At 37.8% G+C, this 18,540-nt stretch overlaps 3 protein-coding genes across 5 annotated transcripts; all 3 read left to right on the top strand.

Annotated features, from left to right (window-relative positions):
- The first annotated feature begins 559 nt into the window (after positions 1-559).
- On the top strand, positions 560-3,021 carry LOC124054447. Of its 2 annotated transcripts, none has more exons than XM_046380457.1 (5): positions 560-901; positions 1,044-1,742; positions 1,921-2,040; positions 2,126-2,163; positions 2,277-3,021. In XM_046380457.1, exons 1-5 carry the CDS (start codon positions 844-846, stop codon positions 2,394-2,396), a joined length of 1,035 nt encoding a protein of 344 aa, XP_046236413.1. In that variant the 5' UTR covers positions 560-843; the 3' UTR covers positions 2,397-3,021. The 2 variants fall into 2 exon arrangements, with proteins under 2 accessions (XP_046236413.1, XP_046236412.1); XM_046380456.1 differs by having other exon boundaries at positions 564-901; positions 1,918-2,040.
- A 4,363-nt stretch (positions 3,022-7,384) lies between these two features.
- On the top strand, positions 7,385-12,508 carry LOC124054445. Of its 2 annotated transcripts, none has more exons than XM_046380453.1 (5): positions 7,385-7,528; positions 7,655-8,371; positions 9,701-9,739; positions 9,818-9,861; positions 9,978-12,508. In XM_046380453.1, exons 1-5 carry the CDS (start codon positions 7,474-7,476, stop codon positions 10,095-10,097), a joined length of 975 nt encoding a protein of 324 aa, XP_046236409.1. In that variant the 5' UTR covers positions 7,385-7,473; the 3' UTR covers positions 10,098-12,508. The 2 variants fall into 2 exon arrangements, with proteins under 2 accessions (XP_046236409.1, XP_046236408.1); XM_046380452.1 differs by having other exon boundaries at positions 7,390-7,528; positions 9,614-9,739.
- Positions 12,509-15,048: 2,540 nt separating this feature from the next.
- Positions 15,049-17,699, top strand: LOC124054449 (immunoglobulin kappa light chain-like). The gene is made up of 5 exons (XM_046380459.1): positions 15,049-15,179; positions 15,355-16,044; positions 16,560-16,685; positions 16,772-16,815; positions 17,174-17,699. Exons 1-5 carry the CDS (start codon positions 15,125-15,127, stop codon positions 17,291-17,293), a joined length of 1,035 nt encoding a protein of 344 aa, XP_046236415.1. The 5' UTR covers positions 15,049-15,124; the 3' UTR covers positions 17,294-17,699.
- The last annotated feature ends 841 nt before the right edge of the window (positions 17,700-18,540 follow it).

Raw genomic sequence — 18,540 nt, 5'->3', positions numbered from 1 at the left:
GGTGTCTGCCTCCCTAACGGAAGACCGAAGATGATTCCATAGGAAGGGAACTTGACAACTAAAGGCTCTGGTTCCCATTCTACTTTTGCTGACTCTCGGAACCACAAGTAACCCTGCACCCTGGGTGCACAGAGTTCTACCTGGATAATACGGTACAATGAGTTCTTTGAGATAAGATGGTGCCTGACCATTGAGGGCTTTGTATGCGAGGAGAAATTTAAACTCTATTCTGAATTTTACAGGCATCCATTCTAGAGAAGACAATATAAGATAAATATGACCGCTAATATGCCGTTGCACTTGCACTGATAAAAGGTCCATGTACCTGTTCATGCAGATAATGTTGCTTTTGTGTGACACTAAAGCTCCTTGGACTTTTATTGTGGTATATCAGAATCAATGTCCTGTTTATTGAGGGCAATGCAAAGATGTAAAACAAAGTACTTCATTCTTCATATTATGGTGCAACACAAAATACAATGTTGGTCACAGCTTGAAGTAAGTTTTATCTCATTATAAACAATAAATGATCTGTGAAAGATCATGTATGACATAATGACAGCCACACTGAACAAGGACTCCCATTGTGCATTGTTTGTATTGAATCATGTGTTTTTCAGTGACTTTAAATTTAGTTCCAGAATGATGTTCTTTGTATATCCCCAAATATGTGGATGTTCTCAAAAACCAAGCGTGAAAGTATAGGTGGCAGTGAGCATGTGATCATGTTTCCTTTACAGGTCATACAGAGTCATTTTAGGCTGGCCAATCAAATGCAGTCTTGTCTCTAAGAGTGGAGAAAGTGTTGAGATTTTTTTCATTCAACAGTAGAAGTTGAGCAAGATGACAGCTCTTCTGTCTGTCGACTTCTATCTGAAATGTTTGTTCTTGTGGAAAATGAGTGAGTAGTTTTTATGACTTCATTATATTTGTTGTAATTTAAGACCACTGCTCATACTAATGTTTCTTATGTAATGATTATGCTGAATCAATCACAGCCTAAAAGTAAGTGTGCATTTGCTTTGTGTCTCATTTCACTTCAGCAACAACTGCTCTTTCCTCATCTGTTCATCAAGACAAAGATTTAGTATTGGTTAAGACTGGAGACAACTTTACTTTACAATGTTCTTATAAAAGTGGCGTTCCTGCAAAGTATTACTGGTTTAAACAAATTCTGGGACAGAAACCAAGGTTGATCTCTAGCTTTAGCATTTTAGATAAAAATGGCACTTTTCACGATGAATTCAAGAACAATCCACGATTCACGCTGGATACTAAAAACGGCAGAAACGACTTGACAATGACAGATTTACATATTTCAGACTCAGCTACGTACAACTGCATTAGTTGTTTTTTGTACACAATAAATATTTCAGAGAGCATTACTGTCAGTGTGAAGGATTCAAATTTGAATACCCCAGTTTTGGTCCATCAGTCAGCATCTGAGACCATCCAGCCAGGAGGCTCTGTGACTCTGAACTGTACAGTACACACTGGGACCTGTGATGGAGAACACAGTGTTTACTGGTTCAAAAACTCTGGAGAATCTCCTCCAGGACTCATTTACACCCATGGAGGCAGGAAGGATCAGTGTGAGAGGAACCCCAACACACAAACACCCTCCTGTGTCTACAAATTGGCGCTGAAGAGCCTGAATCTTTCTCATGCTGGAATCTACTACTGTGCTGTTGCCATATGTGGACACATACTGTTTGGAAATGGAACCAAGCTGGACTTTGGGCGTGAGTAACTTTTTGAGCCAAGGTTAATGCATCTGTAAAATACATAACTAGTTCCTTATCAGATTTTTAAACCTAAGTCGATGATTCTGATAAATACATAGTTGGTCACTAATCAAACTTAAAGTGAACAAATTGATAGAAGCTGAATGTCGTGTTTCTGATGTTTGTCTTTTAGCAGCTGTTGAAGACTCTCTTGTCTTGATGTATTTTTTGAGTGGAGCTTTGGCATTCACCACCGTCTTCTTGGTTTTACTGGCTTTCTTGGTGTGCAGGATGAACAAAAGTTTCCAATCTCCAGGTACAGTAACTAACATTGTCTGTATGTTCGTGTTCACTGAGCATCTCATTTAAACAAACAGCTTTTTTCTGTGTTTCACAACTAGAAGCAAGATGTTCCGCTCCTTCCATGTCAAATGCTGAGGTAAGATTTTGCTAAATTTCCAGTGAAATATATTTTCATTGCTCAACATTTAATAGTTTTATGGGACCAATTTTTGTCAGGTTATTGTCATTTTTTACTTATTTTGTTCACAGGGTTATCGAGACGCTGACGACCTCCATTATGCTGCTTTAAATGTTAACCTGCCCAACAGATCCAGAAGGCAGAGGGACAACACCAAGAGTGAGTGTGTGTACTCAAGTGTGAAGCAGTAGAACTGGAATTGCTATCATTATTATTACTGTCATTATTACTATTATTATTACTGAGTAAAGAACGAGGTAGATTTAGATGTAGACCTTGACATAATTATCATTGTTCCTTTTTGGTTTTTAGTTAAAGGATTTGATTTTTCTGAGACATAAAGTGGAATAATTTTCACATTTAGACTGACCCCTGTATTTTTGTGGTTTCCCTCTATTATGTTACTTTATTATCCTACTTAGAATCCAGGTATCTGAAATCTTACGGTTCTTCTATTTCTTATTAAACCAGTGCATTTAGAAGGTCAGATTCAGAAATGTTTAGAGATCAAGTATGTCATGGACTATTTTTATCTCATGGTTTTGAACACATCCCTATCTGTGCTTTTTTTATGTACAGTTTTTCAATTCTGTAAGATGGGTTACTGTTCAGACTGTTTCAGAATGTTTGTTTCATTCTGCAATACATTTTGGAGTGTTTGCTGTCTGTCTTACGTGTTTGTTGGGGATAATGCGTAGGCAGCATTTGTGTCACTTTTATCTGCCTGAATGTATGATCTTCTAATTATGCCAATATTTTGACCTTACTGACTACACTGAATTCTTTATCATAATCATGAACATTCAGTTCAGTCGACTACTCTGAAATCCCCTCATTTGTTCATCAATAGAGAAGATTTGTCTCAGTTAAAACTGGAGACAACTTGACCTTGCAAGTTACTACAAGTATGGAAAAAATGCAGTATTTGATGACAAATTCAAAAACAATCCACTGGATACGAAAAATACTAAAAATCACTTGATGATCACAGATTCACACACTTCAGATGCAGTTATGTAACACTGGGTAAGATGCCATACATACAAATGTGAATTTGACACTGTGAAGGATTGTAAGTGTAAAGGAGTGTGAAGGATTCAACTTCGAACATCCCAGCTTTGGTCCATCAGTCAGCATCTGAGACCATCCTGCCAGGAGGCTCTGTGACAGTACACACTGGGACCTGTGAGGGGGAACACAGTGTTTACTGGTTCAAAAACTCTGGAGAATCTCATCCAGGACTCATTTACACCCATGGAGGCAGGAATGATCAGTGTGAGAGGAAACCGAGCACACAAACACACTCCTGTGTCTACAAATTGGCGCTGAAGAACCTGAATGTTTCTGATGCTGAGACCTACTCCGTTGACCAAACTGGACTGTGTAAGTGGAAATTATTTTTCTTTTGTAAGTAAAACAAAAAACATGCTAAACCTGTGTTTCTGGCGTCTTTTCTTACAGATTGACTTGGTGGATTTCTGGAGGGGAGCTTCAGCATTCACCACCATCCTCATTGTTTTACCGACTTTCACATTGTGCATGATGAACAAGAGAAATGTCTGCCAGTCTTCAGGTTAACTGTTGCTGTTTGTGTCTTGAACATTTGAATAAAGAGCTTTTTGTGTGTCATAAGCAGAGGCGATGATCAGCTCCCTGAATGAATAAAATAATTGAATAACTGATGAATAAAAACTGTTGACTATAAATTAACTGTTAAATAACCATTAAAATTTTTAATGCACAATCAATATATTTTGCGATTTTTGTGAAGAAAAAACCAATTATATGGGTTGTATATTTTATTACCAGGATTACCAAAAAGTAGACAATCTGCACAAGAGATAAAGAAGACAGAAGGTGTGTGTGTGTGTGTGTGTGTACTACAGAGTAAACCGATAGAACTGAACTCATTATATTTGTACTTTCAGATTAAAGATTTTCGTAATGCCCCTTTTAAAGTGTTCTTTGAGGTAAATTTGCTTTTATAACTTCTTGGTGGCCTATTAAACAGCTCTACTGTTAAAGAGTGTAGGATCCTTTTGGTTTTACTCTGTCTCTTGTATATAATCATGTCAAACTATAGGTTAATTCTAGCACCTATGAATGAATCATTTTTGCAAACTAGTAAATATATTAGAAGCTCAGATTCATTGTTGCCACAGAAGTCATTTATGTGCTTTTAGGATCAAGACTGTCTCATACTCTTTGAAGAAGAAGAATCACTTTATTGGCAGCATATATATTTTTACATACACACACTGAATTCGTCTTCTGCACTTGACCCATCCTTAATTGAACACACATGCAATACCCGGCAAATTACATGCATCCGGGGAACATATTGGGGGTTAAATGCCTTGCTCAAGGGCACATCGGCCGGCTAATGGAGGGGGGGGGGCAATTTTTTCGCATTAATCACTCCACCACATCCAAATTTTTCCTGCCCATTCAGTGGGGGAATTGAACCGGTGACCCTACAATCACAAGCCGCTTCTCCAACCTCTAGGCCACGGCTGCCCCCAGTTTATTAATAGATGTTAACCCAATAATGCAAGAGTTTTCTATGTAAATGTTATGTCATTAATGATCATAGAGCCATAATAAATCTTTGAGGCGCTTTCAGTTCCAATTAATAAGTGTCTGTGTGTCCAGAAGTTACTCAGACTCCTTCATACATATATGCCTGGTGACACCACATTTATCATGGTGAAATCACCCATGGCAGTAAGTGAGAACAAGGTGAAACTCAGTTGTCATGATCCCAAAGTAAACTGGCAGAGACGGGCCTCTGATTAACCTAAATATTTAAGGTTTTGAGATTTTGATGAATCAAGTATGTTTGGAGTGTTACAGTTAGCCTGTGCTGAGGAGTGGTATATTAGTGACTTTGAGGATGGCTGTTTTTATACTAAGCTGTGAGCAGAAACCAGACTGAAACGGTTCACTGGTTCACACAGGTAATTGGAGATGGACTTTAAATTTTGAAGGTGAGAACACATTCCAGTATGTTTTTTAGGGTTTTTGAGGTTTTTGAGGATGTCTGTGTGCGTGGAAAGAAAGGAAAGAGTTGCATTTGTTATGCCATAACTTACTAGATCAGAATGAATATCAAAGAATGGGGGTGAGAAAACAGATATTTCAATAGCCAAAGAGGTACAGGGACCTGACGGAAAGATGGCTTTGAGACATGTGACAAGGACCAATAGATGGCGGTAACTACATTTGAAGTAACCATGGGAATCCCACCTGGTGCAGTGACTGAATATTCCACAATACAGAAGACAGCGAATTTCAGTAGCTTGGCACTCAGATAGAGATTTGAATGCAAATTCAAGGATAAAATTTGCAGCAGAGCAGTGCAGCAAGCATGCAGAGGACAGAAAGTTATGACATATTTTGACATCAGCCATCACATAGACAGATAGTAAACTGCTTTAATGTAAATTGCACACTTATGTTAAAACTTGTGCAATAAAATTGGACATTTATGTGAAAGCCCTGTTAAGAAATTATAGGTTTCTGTTCACTGAAACAGTGAATAAAAATAAAAATAAAAACAAGGCTCTCTACTATCATATGACCAATTAAATGCGTCAAACAGAAGCCCATGCTGCAATGTAGGTAAATAAATGCCCTGGTCACTATTTGAGGTAATATGCAGACAGCAGTACACAGCTGCAATGCAGCATTGGACATGGTACTGCTACAGTGTGAATACAAGAGTTTAATGTGCAACATTAATCTTGGCAAGAACGTGTTTCCCACCAACTCACCTACACAGCCAAGTCTGATTCATTCATGAACTTCACCACCTGCCTGTAGTATTTAAAGAGTTCATCCACCCCTCCCCAGATTGTACAGTTCCATGCCTTGTTACTATGTCTCAGGCATATCTCATTGTGCATTTTTTGTGCCAGTTCTCAATTATGATCCATTCATCTCTCTCCATGTGCCTCAAGTCCAGCTTTCTACCTGACTACCAAATCCAGCTCCAGCTTCAGCTCCACTTCCAGCCATCTGAAAGTTCTGGAAGTTCCTGGTCATAACTAGGATGAATAACTAGGAAGTCGTACCTAGTCATCCAATTCCACAGAAACATCTGTCAAGCCTGCTTCTCTCAGACTCCTTCTGGCTGTCTGCTTACCATTTGGACTCAGCTCTAATCAGTCACACTCCTTGTCAGATAAGAACGTTGTGTACAATAAAGACTTTACTTTTACGTATTGCCCCGCCTCAGTGTATGTGTGTTCTGCATTGTGTGTTCTAAATATTAAGGCCAGTTGTAACAGAGAGCACCTCAAGATTCAAGATTCAAGATTCAAGAGTCTTTATTGTCATTATGCAAGCATAACGAAATTTTGTGCAGATTCTCAGCTTCAAAACACACTTATAAATAGAAAAAATTAAAATTGCACACCTTAGAAAAAAATATATAAAAATATAAAATGCAAAGTACAAACTACAGAATACAGAGTGAGGTAGATAAAAACAAAGTGCACTTAGTGCCAGACTATGTGTATGACCTGCAACCCAGTGTAGACACTTTTGCATGTGTGATGGCTAATAAGAAGGAATTCATATTTAATCTTTTGCTGTACCTCCACCAATGTTTCATTAAAAGGGATATTACACAATATACTATATATAAATTATAAGGATGAAAAATAGATACAGCTCGTGAAAGTGTCACTATCAAATATTTCAATCAATATTTCTTTAAATGTAAAAATGTATGAAAAACATAGGATAAGCTGCTGCTGCAGATGCATGTGATTGAGAGTACGACTCTCAGGATAAACAGGACAGATATGTTGCAAATAATTGCCTGTTAAATACAAGAGACTATACAGTTAAGTAAGTAAGTATATCAATATTTAGTATCTAGTATAGGTGAACTGCTCGAAATCTTTCTTTTGTTAAACATAATGATGATCAGTCTATGATGAAATATTGAACATGAATATTATGTTTTGTGTATTGTTACTGGTGTCACTATTGATATAAAGATGTATTCATTTTCAGTGCTTCAAACTTTAATTCCAATAAGAAGCCTTAATGTTCTTTTTATATGTTTAAGCATGTGAATCTTTTTTTTCCCTTTTTTTTTCAAAACTCAGACTTGACACAGTAGCTGTTGGTGAACATGTGCTCATGTTTCCTACAGAGTACAACTGTGTCACTTCAGAGTAGCCAATCAAATACATTCTTGTCTTTGAAGAGTGGAGAAACCATCAATATTCTGTCATTCAGCACAGCAGTTTGAACAGGATGACATCTCCATTGTTTGCTCTCTGTCTTACATGTTTGTTGTTGGGAAAAATGGGTAAGTTGCATTTTGTGACTTTTATCTGTTTCACTGTATGATCTCTAAATGCCAATATTTTCACCATACTTTCATACAGAAAGATAAAAATAACACAACATTTCTTCTGACTCTTATTTCATTCAGTTCAGACGATGACGTTTCTGAAAGTCTCTTCAGGTGTTCGTCAAGAGAGAAGTTTTGTATCAGTTAAAACTGGAGACAACTTGACTTTGCAATGTTTCGACAATGGTAGTATCCCTGCAAGGCTTTATTGGTATGAACAATCTCTGGGACATAAGCCAAATCTCATCTCAAGTTACTACAAGTACGAAAAAAATGCAATATTTTATGACAAATTCAAAGACAATCCACGCTTCACACTGGATACGGAAAATACTTTGGGAAGTACTAAAAATCATTTGACGATAACAGATTTACGCCTCTCAGACTCAGCTACCTATTACTGTGTAAGTTGCTATACATACAAATGTGAATTTACAGAAGACACTACTGTCAGTGTGAAGGATTCAGGTTTGAACATCCCAGCTTTGGTCCATCAGTCAGCATCTGAGACCATCCAGCCAGGAGGCTCTGTGACTCTGAACTGTACAGTACACACTGGGACCTGTGATGAAGAACACAGTGTTTACTGGTTCAAAAGGTCTGAAGAATCTCATCCAGGACTCATTTACACCCATGGAGGCAGGAAGGATCAGTGTGAGAGGAACCCCAACACACAAACACACTCCTGTGTCTACAATTTGCTGCTGAAGAATGTTTCTGATGCTGGGACCTACTACTGTGCTGTTGTCTCCTGTGGACACATACTGTTTGGAAATGGGACCAAGCTGGATTTTAAGTGTGAGTAATTTTGCGAGCACTAAAAGGGTGATGCTAGTTTTCCCGTTAGGCTTTTCTAGTAATGTTTTAGATTACAGTCCGCAATGTAAAGCGTAATTACCCCAGAGTTATGGCATAATCTTTTATGCATAGTATTTTTAAGCATTTTGGGAGGTTGAAGATAAATTGATGCACCATGGCGAAGCATTGGCAAAGAGACAGTAGTGATGTTCAAGCCACCAATCAGAGCTTACTATTAAAAACTTATGAAGAATTCAATCATCTAGTCACTGCAATTAACAAAACCAGAGAGGCAGACTTGCAAAAACTTGCTGAGCCACTGAATGCATAAGTAGCAACTCAATTAAAATGTGATTACATCTTTGTGTCATAAGTGACAGAGCTTCAATTCCAACTTGTGGCCTTTTGCTGTATGCCATTTCTCTCCCTATTTCCTGTCTTATTACAGGAAATTATTATTATTGTGTTATTCAGCTGGTAGTCCCTTCAACCAGAGTGTTTTTTTTAATATAAACTGGCCACCATAAAGTGGTCATAAAGCAGTAGTAGTAAAATTATGGTTGGGTTACACAAAGATATGGTTAAAAAAGTTGGTGACATCAAGGGTTTGTGTATTCGGTTGGCCGATAGCAGACAACCTTCCAATAATTGGTGAGGTGAACAACAGCTGTGTTCAAAGCTATACATGACAATATGCTTCCCCCTGGGTCTTGTTTCAAAATAAATGCACAAATGTTCCCCGTAGTTATTCTGAGTACCTTAAAATGATCAAAGAACAGTGTAGTTTGCCTTTTTGTGGGTAATAAATAATGGCTATTTTGAAATAAACCATGGAAGTGATGCATAAGTTATCACTTCATTTTCCCGGAAAATCTTTGCTCAGTCTTTAGGTCATACTGTCAGCCTACATTGCAGATTTAATAGTAATAGTAATAGGTAGTGAATAATTAAATAATGAAAAAAAAAAAAGATTAAATATAAAGTCTAAATTCTCTCCAAGTTCAAGTACATAGATTACACCGTATCTCCATAGTAATCACACTGTGTGCTGCAAGCTGTAACATAAGTTGTTGCCTATCCCATTTAAGGGTTTAACAACAGTAACAGACTAGTAATTTGTGATTTTGAGCTACATTTTTAGAATGAACTTGCTAGTCTTTGCATTGTTACTTCCTTGCCAAACTTAAGATAAAACCAAAAAACACACTGAAAGCTGTATTTCTGGTGTCTGCCTCTCTACAGATGAGGAGAACTCTCATTTTTTGGTGTACGTCTTGAGTGGCGCTTTGATATTCACCTCCATCGTGGTTGTTTTACTGTCTGTCTCAGTGTTCAAGATACAGTGGCAAAACAGGAGCCAATCTATAGGTAAGTGACGCTTTATATGTGGCAGTTTGTGTTCACTGAATTCTGCTTTTGAATAAAACAAGTTTTTTGTGTTTCCAGAGCCTCAAGCAAGTCTTTCATCTTCCTCCACAGCAAACGCAGAGGTGACTGCCGTTTTGTTGTATAGCTTCTTGATCATCTTCTAACTGTCTTGTGGGCATTTGTTTTATTATGAAGGAAATATTATTAATTTATTTTTCTTTATATATTTTCTTATCAGGGCTACCAAGAGGCAGATGATCTCCACTATGCTGCTTTGAATGTCAACCCGTCTTACAGATCAGGAAGACAGAGAAATAACACCAACAGTGAGTGTGTGTACTCCAGTTTAAAGCAGTAGGACAGGACATTTGTAATGTAATGTGAGTAAGGTGTCAACTTCTCTCTAGATGAGCAAATGCAGCATTGGGTGTTGATGTAAATCTTGAGTTTGTAGCTTCTTTGTGATTTAGTGGCATGAAAATATTTGCTACTTTGTTTTCTTGCAAAATAAATCATGTATTTTAAATCCTAAAATTATTTTGTTTCATAAACACAATAAGGAAGGTACATCCTCTTTAGCCATGCATGACTTCTGCACAAATTTGAGAATTTCACCACTGTGGGACCAATAAAAGTTTATGTTATTTCATTTTATTATTCGTCCTAATCCAGTGTTATGTATATTTTGCGCCATTAATGAACTAGTAAATCCTCACCATCAAATGCCAATGACTTAAATAAGAACATTTCATGATCTTTGATATGTTGTTTGGGCATATGTTTGGAGCAGACAAAAAGTCTGGTCGAGCCAGTTGGTGCTAGTAGTCTCACAATTAGTGAAATGGAGATTATCAGAGTGCAGTGAATGTGTCTCAGATTACTGTAGTATAAAGACACCTGTATATAGAAGGTCCAGTCACTGGTTAATCAAAAGAATACCCCAAGCAACTCAGAGAAAAGGTTATCAAAAAGTTTAAGTTAGATCAAGTCACTGAACATCCACTGGAGTTCATTTAAACCCATCATTAAGAAATGGAAGAAAAATGGCACAAATCTGTCTCGAGCAGGCCATCCTCAAAAACTGTGGGACTGTGCAAGAAGGAGAATAGCGAGGGAGGCCACACCTATGAATTTAAAAGTTTGAGCAGCTGAGATGGGAGAGACTCTAGATAGAACTGCTGCTCAGGTTTTTCACCAGTCAGAATTTTATGGGAGAAAGTCCCTGATGAAGAAAGCTCATATTAAATCTTTGCTCAAAGACACGTGGGAGACCCCAAGGTCAACTGGACAAAGATTCTTTATTCTGATGAGACCACTATGAAGCTTTTTGGCTAGATGCTGTTTGGCGGACACCAAACACTGCACATCTCCACAAACACACCATCCCCACTATGAGTCACTGCAACAATAGCTGGTTGGACGAAGCCAAACTGACTGAATAGCTGGCATCCTTTTTTTTATATATTAAGTACAAGACTTTACTGATTACATTATTTAGAATGCAATTGCATTACATTGCAACTGTACACCCATGCTGCATGCTTTATAGGGCAACACACTTTGTAGGTTTGGTGCAGGATGTTACGTTTTTTTTTTTGTACAATGAATGCCCCTTCAGAGAAATACCACATTTCCAAAAGATGATTGAAATACTTTGGGTTGAATGACTTGCGATAGGACTGAGGTAAACTGGCCTCTCTTGCAAACATGTCCTCACCTTGCACCATGCCTTGCAGACTAAAAATGCCAAATAGACATTTAGAACAATATTTCAATTTGGGAACAAGAAAATCTGTTTACTACACACCTTGAAGATTAAACTACAGTACAAATAATGTTAGAAAAATATGTCAGTGCGGTGGGGCACCTCCTACTAGACTACAACCACTATCCTGCACCAAACCACTCTGTCTGGATATATTCCCAAACTATTAGAATTGTACTGACTGCAATTTGGACAGTTTGCTTATTTACTGGCTGTATTTGTTTCTAAAGTGATATCGAAGGAGGATTATATTTTTTGTATGCTGGTTGGATGAAGCCAAAACATCATTATTCACTTTAATAATGACGTGTTGGTGCAGGTGTAGCAGATTCAGTTCATTTTGTAAACTGACCTTCTGGTCATTTATGATGTAAAGGCAAGCTCAGTTTGTGGTCATATGTGTGTGACATATATGTGTAACAGTTTTTTCAAAAGCTAAACCACAAACAAAACAAATGGCAGTCAAACAATAGTATCTATGGTTTTGTAAGGTTTGAGTTGTCCATATTAATGACTGTGTGCACTTTTTGTAATTCTGTGATGTCAAAGAGAATGTGTTCACACATAAATCATTTTTGATACCAGTAGAATGAAGTCTTTGTGCTTTCACTGGGATAAAGTTTATGCAATTCATGCAAATTCAGTTATGCTATAAGACACACCACTATGACACTTTATGCACGAGTGTACCTGTATATGTGTGTGCATGTGTGTTTACCCACAAACCAAAGTTTCCTGCTGGTGTGGTGAAAAAAAAAAGGTGAACTGACTGAAAGAGATCTGCCACTCATAAATATTTAAATATTATTTAAGTATTTAAATAAAGGAGCCATTTCAAGAGGAAGACTTGACAATTGGTTCAGATGAGAGAAAAACAAAGGTGCTCTGAGCTGTGATGGAGGAAGTATTCATATATAATACAATAGTAAAAGTAGCAGTACTACAATATAAAAATGCTCCATTATAAATGAAAGTCCCGCAAAATATTACTTAAAGACAGAAACATTGGCATCAAATTATACTTAAATACCAAAAGGAAAAGTGAAGTAAAAGTGCTGTGCAAAATTCTAGTTAGTATTTTCTGCAGTTACGATTCAATTTATTGACGTCCATTGACACAATGCAAATCTTACATTTCCTACTGCTGCTACTTCATGTTAAAATCATTTAGGTGGCTTAAATGAAGCTTTTTGGCTAGACGCTATGTTGACTTGTACTGTGAAACACTCAGAGAATGTGTAACATATTTGTCTTGGAGATCAGCACTGACAGGTATTGACTGATATCTTCATTAAAATAGGAATTTATTTGACTACACTAAAAAGTTTCTCAAGTGTGTATTTCTGATAAAATAGCAGCTCAAGGACTGTTTGCTGTTTTCTTTCCAGAAATATGAGATTCGTCAAATTAAATTGCTTTGCCGCAAGAGATGCTAAATAAGCCAGGGCTGAAATATGATGGATTATAACTTCTTTAAAATTGTAGTTAGGCAAGTTTGCTGTACCATATGTTTCTGGACTGGTTTTCTGAATCACAAAACGTGGTACGTCATGTTCTGAGGCACTTGTAGCCTGTTTTACTTGAATATTCCCAATTTAATTTACTTTAAATATTGTCATTTTTACTGTACTACACTTATAGGATTGCTTTACTTACTAGCTGACAAGTCTAAGAAATACCTGTCACCTAGTAAGTTTTCTCAAAAGCCAAACTTGGCACTATAGGTAGCCATGAGCATGTTATCTTATTTATATAAGCAGTAGGTGGAGACAGAGTGTGATTCCAGTCAGCAAAAACATGTTTTATCTCTTCAGTGGAGTGGAGACACCAGTGAACTGGTTCCATTGTCTCACTTTATTTCAATGCACTAATTTTTCCACTTCAACCAAGCCTAAAACCTTTTTTTGGATTTTTAGAACATATGCTAAGGTTTTTTTTTAATGTCCAAATTCAAAATGTGCATAAAAACATGCCAATGGAAACACATTCATTGACAGAGCATGGTCAAAAATCCCCTCTGATCTATTAATACCTTCGTCTAACTAGAAATGTGAGCAAAGTGCAATCTTTAAGATGGGCAGCACTCCTCATTTGACATTTGTTATGACTCCTGTGGTGAATAAGGTGTCAACCACTGTGAACAGGTTTCCGCTGGTGGAAACTTAAGTTGTAGCTTGAACACAGGAAGGCTGGCCTGTGGCCTCTTGGCCACAATGTACATCAGCTCAGTAAGGAGGCAAGAGCAGAGGTGTCACTTTGAAAGCTGTGTGAAATGTTATGCCTTCAGTGCAGAAAGCACAATGTGACACACATGAAGAATAACTCACCCAGAAAGAAGTGAATGGTTAACAGAGTAGTGTGAGAGGAGGGTATCATCTTCACTGATATGCTATAGTACTCTCCTCAGAGGGAAGCTTTTCTTTAATTCACTACCACACCTTACACTGGTATGTATTATATATGTATGGTATTACACACCTGGAAAGTGACAACAGTAATATTCCAGCTGTCCAGGTAAATCGACCACTGGTTCAAAGGGTGATTCTTTCTGTTTTTTATATAAACCTCCACTCAGCCCTTAGAGATATGTATTACAGCACTTAAGCCCTGCCCTCCCCCAGCCCACACATGGAAGTTCACTGACAGCGTAGACATGAAGAGTGACTGAAGTGTTATCTTTCAAGATGTGACCTTGGTGGTGATTTTATTATTATTAAATCTTCATTTCAGGATTTTTGTTAGTGGTTCTCTATAAAAACCACTATTCCACATCACTCTACAGCATAACAAGGTAGATGGAGAAAGACAGACAGCAGTGGTTGAGCATACAGTGACTGGACAGAGGCAACAGCATTAGTGTCAACTTTATTTTCTGAGTGTTTCACAGTAGATATGTTGTAAAGCACAAAAATAACACTGTACAAAGGTACCAGATTGCCAGATATTGTGTGAATTCATCTGAAACATGAGCTTAACCCTGTTTGCTGTGTGTGGCCAGCCATGTTAATCACAGCCATGTTCCAACAGAGCCAGACTTGTATCTCACAAAGGCACAGGTGGCTTAGTTGGGTTATATGTAGCAACGTCCTCATCATACACGTTTGTTTGGTCAAATGGGAAAATGACTTTAGAAGGGCTTGGGAAATTTGCATTTTGATGCTAAAACTTGGAAACTTGGACTTAGATTTGAATGTATGCATTTGAATATATATTCAGTATTCATTTTTCTCTTGCCAAATTTGCAGAATGTCTTTATGTCCAAATCATGAAAATGATTCCATCATCATTAAAGATAGATATACTGTATGTTTACGAGAAGACACCTTCATATGCCAAACCTCGCACAGTGTAGACCCTAGTATATATAGTTTCAAGTTACATCTGAGTGTCAGTGTGTTTTTACAGAAGATTTTCATTGGCTGCTAATATTTGTCTTTCAGCAAACCAGAGAGATGTTTAGATACAAAGATCCACATTGTCGTGTTACAAATCACTGAACATGTGGTCAGTGTTTCCAAAATAAGACATTCAATCTGATTGGCCAGTCAAACACAATCCTCTCAGAGAAGGGGAGAGAACACATAAAGATTCAACTCACTCTTCGCAGTATCAGAAGTGCGATGGCACCTCCAAACTTTGCTTTATGCTTCACATGTCTGTTGGTGGTGAATATGGGTAAGTTGTATTTTGTTAAGAACTGTTGCTTACGATACAAGAAAATGTTATTATTATATACTATAACATTTGTTTGGCTGTAATATGTGTTTGCGTATTATGTTGTGCAACTCATTATAACATGTAAGAATTTAATTAAATGTATATTATCTTCATGTCTTCATCTTCTCCTCAGCTCACACAACAGCTTTAAAGCAGTCATCATTACATTTTCTATCAGCCAATGTTGGGGAAAGCGTCACTTTGTCCTGCTCCTGTCCTGATGATGAATCAGTGATCTTTTACTGGTATAAGCAAACTGCAGGACTGAACCCAAAGCTGGTGTCTTCATTCTACAGTTATAATGCTAACAGCACTCTTCATGATGAATTTAAGAATCCACGTTTCTCAGTGGACTCTGAAAAGCATAAATATCAGCTGAAGATTTCAGATTTGCGTATTTCAGACTCAGGTACTTACTACTGTATAGGGAGCAATCTATATGCACTTGAATTTTGTGAGGGCAGAACCGTCACCATAAAGGGATCAGAACTGAAAATCCCAGTTTTGGTCCATCCGTCAGCATCTGAGACCATCCAGCCAGGAGGCTCTGTGACTCTGAACTGTACAGTACACAATGGGACCTGTGATGGAGAACACAGTGTTTACTGGTTCAAAAACTCTGGAGAATCTCATCCAGGACTCATTTACACCCATGGAGGCAGGAAAGGTCAGTGTGAGAGGAATCCCAACACACAAACTCACTCCTGTGTCTACAGTTTGCCACTGAAGAGCCTGAATCTTTCTCATGCTGAGACCTTCTCCTGTGCTGTTGCTTCGTGTGGACACATTCTGTTTGGAGACGAGATCAAGTTTGACATTGAGAGTGAGTAACTGTTTTCGAGGAGGTTGTCTTATTTGATAAAAACTCCTTCATGAACAGACTTCCTTAATACTGGCACGTAACATGAATTGCTGGTCGCTATAACAATTATTCATGTCTGCACGGAACATAAAGTACTTCCTTCCAAATGCAACTCCATTGTAAGAAATGAAACATCTACAGTTCTTGTTTTGTGCAAATTTGGATTCCAAAGATTAAGGCAGTATGAATGATATATGGACTGTACTGTACTGTACTGTGCTGATTCTAGTCTGACTGACCACTGAAAGCCCTTTGCAACAGAAATCAGCATTTCCAAGCTTCCATGCTTGACTTGACCCCATGACTGGAATTGAAAATACTGTAGGGGATCTCGTTGTAGCGAGCAGCAATAACCAGCGTCTCTTTTCATGTACAAATTGTCATGTCAGCATTGTTTTAAGATAGATTTCAAAATATCCAAACCTTATGAGAAAAATAGAAGAATGTAATGTCTCCCGGTGTCTGCCTCTCCACAGATGAGGTGGACTCTCTTGTCTCTCTTGTGTATATCTTGAGTGCAGCTTTGGCATTGACCACCATCCTGGTTGTGCTACTGGCTTTCACAGTGTACAAGATGAGTAAAAGGAAGTGCCAATACACAGGTAACTGTTACTGTTTGAAGATGACAGCAGTTATTGAGTGTGTTAGATTTAAATAAAATAACCTTCATTTTGTGTGTCACAACCAGAGCCTAATGAGACATTTTCACCAACTTCTGCTCCAAATGCAGCGGTAAGTGTCATTTTCTATTGAAAAATAAAGGACTCCTCATAGCACAACATTATTTCTATTTTCTTTGCCTGTTGGTAGGTGTCATAAAAAGTAATCTGTACTCTCAAACATTGTTCAAGCAATATGGGTCAGCTTTGGCTGCTACCAGTCAGGAGTGAGGATATAGATTATCTCACTGGTCACAGATACAAAGATTTGCTGTTTTTTGGCAGTAATTATTATTAATTATTGCACACACAAATGATTTCAGAGCATTCATTTTGATTTCCCTCACTGTGAAACTTGCTGTGTTCCATACAAATCTTTTGGTGCTGCATCTGTTGTAATAGTGATGAATCATCTTATATTTTCTTACCAGCCATGTCAAGACACAGAGAACCTTCATTACGCTGCTTTAAGGGATCTCAAGGCCAATCGATCCAGAAGACAGAAGAGCAACACCAATGATGAATGTGTGTATTCCAGTGTAAAGCAGTAGACCTGGCCGTGTTTCTATATTATGTTTCATAACAAGACATTTTTTTATTCGTAGTTAGAATTTTCCTGAAACATGAACACCTGATAGGACTTCACCATGCAATGTCCATCTATCCATCCATTTTCTATACCGCTTATCCGTCATGGTCGCGGGGAAGCTGGAGCCTATCCCAGCTGACTACGGGTGAGAGGTGGGGTTCACCCTGGACTGGTCGCCAGTCAATCGCAGACCCACCATGCAATGTCAATGAACATAATGGCTTGTTTTGTATTAAATTTGCACAGAAAGAAAGTCTTGTGTCAGAGAGTTTCTCTGAATTGATGCCAGCGGTGAAACATAAGCTGATTTCCACCATTTGTCACCAGACTATAAATAAAAGATAAATAATAATAACAGAAAAAATAAAGTGAGGAAATGTCGAAGTCTGTCTGTTCTTTGTCTCTGCTGTTTCATGCAGGATGTTTCCATGTACATCAGTGACTCTCAGTTTCTCTCTGAATCTGACCTACAGATCCTGTCCACAACAGAAGCATTTTGATCCTTTACTTCAGTCGAAGAACAGATGGCACAATAGTTAATGTTGTCGTTAAAGTGAATATCAGTTTGATCACGAACAGAACTAATCATATTTGAAACGAGTGGGTGTTTACCAGGCACAAATGAAATCATACTACTGATGTGCATTGTGGGACATGTACGAGTTTCATGCTGTGCTAATGTGCCTCCACAGGAGGAGTTTCAGTCATATTTTTCACTTGTCCACACAGTGACAAGTCACATTTTACCTGTAATTTATGCACATAACTGCAGCCTAAAGCGTAACCTAAAACTTTGTGTCACTTGTTTTCCACTCGTATATTTGGCTCTGAGCACAACCAATACACAGATGAACCACACTCTACACTCTGTGGTCCCCGTCAGTTTCCACTGTTGTTGACTTGCTTTCAGTCAGGAAGTCTCAGACACTACTGCAGAGAGCAGTTTAAGTGATTTTTTCAATGTGTCACTCGTGAGAACAAAACTAAATGTCTGTAGAAAACATTAAAAAAGGTAGACTGATCAAACTGCACAAAAATGATGGCATTGAACATAACATATGAGTCAGATCAATCACTGTGAGCAAGATTTGCATCTGCCCCAGATGGAGAAAACTTCAGTCATCAAAATTTCAATCAGGACACACTTAGTAAGAGTGAATGAATATTTTGTTGACATGCACAATACAGATCAGAAATATAGTATTTGGC

The sequence above is a fragment of the Scatophagus argus genome, chromosome 23 (assembly GCF_020382885.2).
Source record: "Scatophagus argus isolate fScaArg1 chromosome 23, fScaArg1.pri, whole genome shotgun sequence".
Classification (NCBI taxonomy): domain Eukaryota; kingdom Metazoa; phylum Chordata; class Actinopteri; family Scatophagidae; genus Scatophagus; species Scatophagus argus.
Note: the sequence above shows the minus strand (reverse complement) of the source record. Positions and strands in the feature narration are given on the sequence as shown.

Bases quoted from the DNA above. Each gene is read 5' to 3' on its own strand.
- LOC124054447 (XM_046380456.1), top strand. From the start codon at position 844: ATGACAGCTCTTCTGTCTGTCGACTTCTATCTGAAATGTTTGTTCTTG. The intron at 1,743-1,917 runs GTGAGTAACTTT...TTTGTCTTTTAG, and splicing joins AACCAAGCTGGACTTTGGGC to CAGCTGTTGAAGACTCTCTT. The intron at 2,164-2,276 runs GTAAGATTTTGC...TTTTGTTCACAG, and splicing joins CTTCCATGTCAAATGCTGAG to GGTTATCGAGACGCTGACGA.
- LOC124054445 (XM_046380452.1), top strand. From the start codon at position 7,474: ATGACATCTCCATTGTTTGCTCTCTGTCTTACATGTTTGTTGTTGGGA. The intron at 7,529-7,654 runs GTAAGTTGCATT...TATTTCATTCAG, and splicing joins TTTGTTGTTGGGAAAAATGG to TTCAGACGATGACGTTTCTG. The intron at 9,862-9,977 runs GTGACTGCCGTT...TTTTCTTATCAG, and splicing joins CCTCCACAGCAAACGCAGAG to GGCTACCAAGAGGCAGATGA.
- LOC124054449 (XM_046380459.1), top strand. From the start codon at position 15,125: ATGGCACCTCCAAACTTTGCTTTATGCTTCACATGTCTGTTGGTGGTG. The intron at 16,045-16,559 runs GTGAGTAACTGT...GCCTCTCCACAG, and splicing joins GATCAAGTTTGACATTGAGA to ATGAGGTGGACTCTCTTGTC. The intron at 16,816-17,173 runs GTAAGTGTCATT...TTTTCTTACCAG, and splicing joins CTTCTGCTCCAAATGCAGCG to CCATGTCAAGACACAGAGAA.